The sequence below is a fragment of the Malus sylvestris genome, chromosome 13 (genome assembly GCF_916048215.2).
Source record: "Malus sylvestris chromosome 13, drMalSylv7.2, whole genome shotgun sequence".
Lineage (NCBI taxonomy): Eukaryota > Viridiplantae > Streptophyta > Magnoliopsida > Rosales > Rosaceae > Malus > Malus sylvestris.
Window position 1 is genome coordinate 36,523,888 of NC_062272.1, and position 7,714 is coordinate 36,531,601.

Consider the following 7,714-nt stretch of genomic DNA (forward strand, 5'->3'; position numbering starts at 1 on the left):
CAGAGCTCTAGCTTCAAAAGCTTCATTTACGAGAGCTCTAGCTTCAAAGACTTCATTTACAGAGCTCTAGATTCAAAAGCTTCATTTACAAAAGCTCTAGCTTTAAAAGCTTCATTTACAAAGCTCTAGCTTCAAAGCTTCACTTGCAAAGCTTCACCTACAAAGCTTCACCTACAAAGCTTCAGTGCAGGGTATACAAATACCACATCTGAACAACCGCCACTTCGGCCCATACATGGATTCAATTTGAAGTCTCCAGCCAACAGACTCTATTGACCGAAGACTTGGGGGACTACACTATACACCATATATTGGGATATTGGGCCTCAACTGGGCCTCATGAAAAATACTTGGGGGACTTAACCCATTACTTATGTATTAAGGAGCGAACCCTTATTTTATAAAAGGGACTCCCTCACTTTCATTGAAGATGACCCATGATTTATGTATTGAGGAGCGATCCCTTATTCTATAAAAGGGACTCCCTCACCACCTTTAGAGAGCATCGCCGCCTACTGAGCAACCGTCTCACTGCGAGCATCAACTCTAACCCATCACTTATGTATTGAGGAGAGAGCCCTTATTCTATAAAAGGGACTCCCTCACCTTCAAACGCCACAAGCCAAGCCAACCAAGGCAACATAAGCTACAAGCAAAGCGGCCTCACAACATGTGCTACTTCTAGTTGAGCATCATTTCAGATTGGGCACCGCCTCATATCGAGCATCAGTTACTTCGGCCCACACATGGACTGAATTTCAAGTCTCCAGCCAAAAGACTCTCTTGACTGAAGACTTGGGGGACTACTGTTTATACCATATTTAGGGCCTCGTATATTTGGGCCTTGGGCCTTGTATTTGGGCCTCACACTAAAGCCCATACTTTGTAAAAGAGGAGGAGCCCCTTATTCTATAAAAGGGGACTCCTCCCCTCATTCTAGAAAAGGCTCATTCTCACCCTCAGATCTCATCCTCAGAGGCCAATTCCTAAGTTTCTCCTCACCCCTCTCAAATCTCTCACTTATAGAGCTCTTTCTCTCCCTCACTTCTCAGAGAAATATAATACAATCAGTGTGGACGTAGCCCAAACCTTGGGGTGAACCACGATACATCTTGTGTTATTTACATTACATGCAGATTCACGGTCGGATTTACGTTGTACCAAGACCCTCCGGTTTTGTGCATCAACATGTGGGTTTGTTCCAAAGGCATTTATTGTCTTCGTCTTCTGGGGCTGTACCGCGTAATGAAGCTCCAAATGATCAACCTATGCTGCCTCCTCCTTCTAGGGTTCTGTCCAGTACTGAGGCTCCAAATGATCCCCCTCCAGTGCCTGCTCTTTCTGGGGCTCTACCGACTGCTGAGACTTCTCCTAAGCAACCTTTGTGAAGGCTCCCTTTTGTTTGTTTATTTTGACTCATGTATATGTACATATTTGTGACTTATCGGGGATATCAATAAATAGCTTTCCTTCATTTCAACGTATTGTGTTAAATACACCAAAGCCTTCTTCGCTAAGTTCTCTGAATTTTCTTTTGTTGAAGCTTGTATGTTGAAGCTTTGTGAGTGGAGCATGTAGGTTGAGGTAGTATTCCCTTAATTTCCCGAGTGAGGAAAACTTCTTGGTTGGAGACTTGGAAAATCCAAGTCACTGAGTGGGATCGGCTATATGAATCTTTGAACGCCATTGTGCTCGGTCTTGTGTCATGTCCTCCGTTAGATCCAAGTACTCTATGTCTTTTCTTAGAGTCTCTTCCAAAGTTTTCCTAGGTCTTCCTCTACCCCTTCAGCCCTGAACCTCTGTCCCATAGTCGCATCTTCTAATCGGAGCGTCAGTAGGCCTTCTTTGCACATATCCAAACCACCGTAACCGATTTTCTCTCATCTTTCCTTCAATTTCGGCTACTCCTACTTTACCCCGGATATCCTCATTCCTAATCTTATCATTTCTTGTGTGCCCACACATCCAACGAAGCATCCTCATCTCCGCTACACCCATTTTGTGTACGTGTTGATGCTTCACCGCCCAACATTCTGTGCCATACAGCATCGCCGGCCTTATTGTCGTCCTATAAAATTTTCCCTTGAGCTTCAGTGGCATACGGCGGTCACACAACACGCCGGATGCACTCTTCCACTTCATCCATCCAGCTTGTATTCTATGGTTGAGATCTCCATCTAATTCTCCGTTCTTTTGCAAGATAGATCCTAGGTAACGAAAACGATCGCTCTTTGGTATTTCTTGATCTCCGATCCTCACCCCTAACTCGTTTTGGCCTCCATTTGCACTGAACTTGCACTCCATATATTCTGTCTTTGATCGGCTTAGGCGAAGACCTTTAGATTCCAACACTTCTCTCCAAAGGTTAAGCTTTGCATTTACCCCTTCCTGAGTTTCATCTATCAACACTATATCGTCTGCGAAAAGCATACACCAAGGAATATCATCTTGAATATGTCATGTTAACTCATCCATTACCAACGCAAAAAGGTAAGGACTTAAGGATGAGCCTTGATGTAATCCTACAGTTATGGGAAAGCTTTCGGTTTGTCCTTCATGAGTTCTTACGGCAGTCTTTGCTCCTTCATACATATCCTTTATAGCTTGGATATATGCTACTCGTACTCCTTTCTTCTCTAAAATCCTCCAAAGAATGTCCCTTGGGACCCTATCATACGCTTTTTCCAAATCTATAAAGACCATGTGTAAATCTTTTTTCCCATCTCTATATCTTTCCATCAATCTTCGTAAGAGATAGATTGCCTCCATGGTTGAGCGCCCTGGCATGAACCCGAATTGGTTGTCCGAAACCCGTGTCTCTTGCCTCAATCTATGCTCAATGACTCTCTCCCAGAGCTTCATTGTATGACTCATTAGCTTAATACCCCTATAGTTCATGCAATTTTGTACGTCGCCCTTATTCTTGTAGATAGGCACCAAAGTGCTCGTTCGCCACTCATTTGGCATCTTCTTCGTTTTCAAAATCCTATTGAAAAGTTCAGTGAGCCATGTTATACCTGTCTCTCCCAAAACTTTCCACACTTCGATTGGTATATCGTCTGCGCCTACTGCTTTTCTATGCTTCATCTTCTTCAAAGCTACAACCACTTCTTCCTTCCGGATTCGACGATAAAAAGAGTAGTTTCTACACTCTTCTGAGTTACTCAACTCCCCTAAAGAAGCACTCATTTCATGTCCTTCATTGAAAAGATTATGAAAATAACCTCTCCATCTATCTTTAACCGCGTTCTCTGTAGCAAGAACCTTTCCATCCTCATCCTTGATGCACCTCACTTGGTTTAGGTCCCTTGTCTTCTTTTCCCTTGCTCTAGCTAGTTTATAGATATCCAACTCTCCTTCTTTGGTACCTAGTCGCTTATACATATCGTCATAAGCCTCTAACTTAGCTTCTCTCACAGCTTTCTTCGCCTCTTGCTTCGCTTTTCTATACCTTTCACCATTTTCATCGGTCATATCCTTGTATAAGGCTTTACAACATTCCTTCTTAGCCTTCACCTTTGTTTGTACCTCCTCATTCCACCACCAAGATTCCTTTTGGTGTGGGGCAAAGCCCTTGGACTCTCCTAATACCTCTTTTGCTACTTTTCGGATACAACTAGCCATGGAATCCCACATTTGGCTAGCTTCCCCCTCTCTATCCCACACACACTGGGTGATTACTTTCTCTTTGAAAATGACTTGTTTTTCTTCTTTTAGATTCCACCATCTAGTCCTTGGGCACTTCCAAGTCTTGTTCTTTTTTCTCACTCTTTTGATATGTAAATCCATCACCAACAAGCGATGTTGATTAGCCACGCTCTCTCCTGGTATAACTTTGCAATCCTTACAAGTTATACGATCCCCTTTCCTCATTAGAAGAAAATCTATTTGTGTTTTTGACGACCCACTCTTGTAGGTGATCACATGTTCTTCTCTCTTCTTAAAGAAGGTGTTGGCTAAGAAGAGATCATATGCCATTGCAAAATCCAAGATAGCTTCCCCATCCTCGTTTCTCTCCTCAAAACCATGGCCACCATGAAAACCTCCATAGTTGCCTGTCTCCCTGCCCACGTGTCCATTTAAATCTCCTCCTATAAATAACTTCTCCGTCTGAGCAATTCCTTGCACCAAATCTCCAAGGTCTTCCCAAAATTTCTCCTTCGAACTCATATCCAACCCTATTTGAGGTGCGTACGCATTAATCACATTGATAAGTTCTTGTCCTATTACAATCTTGATTGCCATGATTCTATCTCATACCCTCTTGACATCTACAACATCTTGTGTCAAGGTCTTGTCCACGATGATGCCAACACCGTTTCTCGTTCTATTTGTGCCCGAGTACCAAAGTTTAAACCCTGAGTTTTCTAGATCCTTTGCCTTAAGACCAACCCACTTAGTTTCTTGTAGGCACATAATATTTATCCTTCTCCTCACCATAACTTCCACTACTTCCATAGATTTTCCCGTTAAGGTTCCTATATTCCACGTTCCTAAACGCATTCTACTCTCCTAAACTCTACCCTTCTGTCCTAGCTTCTTCACCCTCCCCCGTCCAATGGAATCAAAGTACTTCTTTTGTGTGTCCCGTGTAAAGTTGATAGGTGCATATGCTCCCAAACAACTTTGAGTGGAGTCGTTCGAAAAGAAGTTTCTATGGCCCCCTTGCTCATTTAACACTGCATCCGGGTGCCTATGGAGATACAGCGACCCTTGCTCACTTATCACTGTGCTCGGGCCACACAGCGCGCCACTTATGGGTGACGCCCTAGCTTTAGCGCGATTTCGTTCTGAATTCATTTTCATAAGGATTCGACGTAACTGTGGAGTGCCGGCTGTCGACTACCTGACGCCCTCCCCCTCCTCCTTTACCCGGGCTTGGGACCGGCAATGTAAGATAAACTTACATAGGCGGAGTTCACAAGAGGATGACGCTAAACAAGCATTTTTCAGAACACCCGATCGAGCTTGTCGCTGGGATCTAAATACTTCTTATATATCTTCTGCACAGATTGTGTTAGGCAACCGTAACATAGTTTCATTAAGTTCTTACAACCATGAAAATACGAAGAATGACAAAACTTGTTTCCGAATAAAATTTAATAAAAAGAACATAATACAGATTAGCGTTGCACATGATCAGGTTCATGTAAAGAAGATCACATTCAACAAACCCAAAAAACAATAATCCATTTCATTTTAAGCCGACACAGCCACTAAATTACACATTCTTACGGCCAAAAGAAAAGGAAAAATCACTGGGAAGGTAATGCAAGATCATGCCAACCATCCGCTTCAACTTGTTGAGTCTCTTGATCTGATCAACGGACAAAAAATGGGAAAAGGGCAATCAGCACAAATAGTGTTTTTCCACAAGAAAACGTAAACATGAAATAGTCCAAACAACTATAGTGACTGAGCTCCAAATAGCAGAGAAATAACTGCCCTAATAGTTCCTAAACATTTTACAAAATCCTCACTCATTAATTTGTTGAAAATCCAAGGCTTTGACCGCATGCAAGTATAAAGTGTTATGAAAAAGATGATACTAGGCTTCCTCAAACGGTACGGAATCATCAAGAGAAAACGTGTTAAAGAATAGGGAACAATGCAGCAACAGAAGGAACAAATGTACGCTAAAAAAATGTGCCTACGTGACATGATTTACCAGATAATTGAAGGGACTTGATGGCAAGTTCACAAAATGCAACATTGTGAAAGTTCAAAGGGCATCAAACCATTCAGTGAAAAAGTTACACAGGTGGTTTAGAAAATTTGTAAGAATAAAAAGACGTACTGGAATCCTCAGTGTCATCAGTCCGTACAACAAGCACTGGTGGTAGGGGAAGCTCTGCAAACAATAAAGACTATTTATCAATTGAACTACAAGAAATAAAATGATAACTACTTCTTCAATGTATGCATTTTTAGGTACATATCAAAGGAGGGAGGCAAATGCTACCGTCATCAGGAAGAGTGCTTCTCATCCATTCTTCATCCACAATATCTATTATTATACCTGGGTTTAAGTCAGCCATGTTTGCTTTATACCCAAGGCAAAATCTGATCCGGAATTTTTTTTCAGTTCGAACTATTACTAATTATCTACAAAAGAGCAACATGAACTAACACATTAATAAGAACACATGCATTCATATTGGGTAGGACAAATCAATCAGAACCAATGTATTAAACTATAGAGAAAAAAGAACTCTGCCATAACATGCTTATTATACGTGAGCAATCTCTAGGACCCAAGATAGTATCTCTAATAAATTCAAGCTAAATGACATCTACCCAAAAACATCAAATGAACTAAAGAGTAAAGAGTAGCATAACATTTCAACATAAAATGACCACAACCAAAAACAGTGAACATATTAAGGAAGTCCTGTTAAGCCGAACTAAAGTTTCTGAACTTTTACGTTTATTTAACTATTTACTTATTATGGTCGCTTCATGGCAATCAAAATGTAATATTCACATTAAGGAGCTTGGCCTCCCTTCCAAGTTTCATACATGATAAGGAGTAAATACCAAGGAAAGAAAAATGAAGCAGTATGTCAAGGGTCCCCATAAAGAATATAAACAAGTATTTTCTCAATAACCCCTATATTTAATCTACGTATTGTTCCATAATACTTTACAAAGGAAGTTCGTAAGTCCTCAAGCCTTTTCTTGTATCCCTTCCCCTATAACTCTAGCCCCTTCGTAACCCTTTCCCTAACTCTAGCCCCTTTGTATTTTGGCACAAATCATGTCAAATGCTATAACCCTTTGTATTTTGGCACAAATCATGTCAAATGCTATAACTTGCACATACAATTAATTCAACAGCCAACAGTATCGTGCAGTTCTTCCACTAGGAGCCGGTTATCCGCAGAAAGATAAAGAAACAAGACCAAAAGATAAAGAAATTACTCGTAAGTAAAAGACGAATGAGTTGTTCAAAGTTCGTATTGACAGTGGAGTCCTGATGAGCTATTCACCGAACATTTTCTATACATGTTGCTTGCTAACTCGTATGCGTATTCTTTTGTCAGACTTACTAATCTGCTGAGAAGACGAACATTTTCCTACTTTACTGAAACAACACTATCGCATCATAATGTTTTCGAAAACCCCAAAAAAATCCCATTCCAATTAAAATCTCGAATTTGTTTAGAACCCAGATCATATATCAGATTTACACATCAAATTCGAAGCCAGATCATATTTCAGATTTACCATCACAGAAAAACCCAAATCGCAAAATTATATAGCAGAATCCAAAAACTAAAATGGACGCTACACGTACCTGACTAGCGTAGAAATCTCGCAAGCTCAGCTCGCCGGTTGGTTCTAGGGTTCTGCCGACAGACGATGGCTTCGTGAGAGGCCAAATGGATTGATGAGTTAAATTTAAAGGGAGTGTTAATAAAAGGCCACATTACTGTTTATTTTAACGAAAAATCACATTTTTACACTAAAAAGTTAAACTTTGATACTATTCATTTTACCCTTTATTTTGTCTTTATCATTAAAACTCAAAGTTTTCAAACCCTTTTCATTAGTTTTCCTTAATTTTTAAAGGGAAGTGTTATTGGTATTTCAAAAATCTCATTCTAAACTCCTTATAAGTGTATTTTTCTTTCTAAATATAGAAAGTTTGGAGTGTAGACTGATAATTTTGAAGTGCCAATAACAATTCCTAATTTATTACCGTGAAGTTTTT

The 7,714-nt window shown here is 40.5% G+C and overlaps 1 protein-coding gene across 1 annotated transcript; it reads right to left on the minus strand.

Moving 5' to 3' along the window:
* Positions 1–5,073: 5,073 nt before the first annotated feature.
* LOC126595908 (anaphase-promoting complex subunit 13) lies at positions 5,074–7,421 on the minus strand. The gene is made up of 4 exons (XM_050262293.1): positions 7,298–7,421; positions 5,963–6,105; positions 5,798–5,851; positions 5,074–5,317 (listed from the first exon to the last, which is right to left on the minus strand). The coding sequence occupies exons 2-4, from the start codon at positions 6,036–6,038 to the stop codon at positions 5,256–5,258; spliced, it is 192 nt and encodes a 63-aa protein (XP_050118250.1). The 5' UTR covers positions 6,039–6,105; positions 7,298–7,421; the 3' UTR covers positions 5,074–5,255.
* Positions 7,422–7,714: the final 293 nt, after the last annotated feature.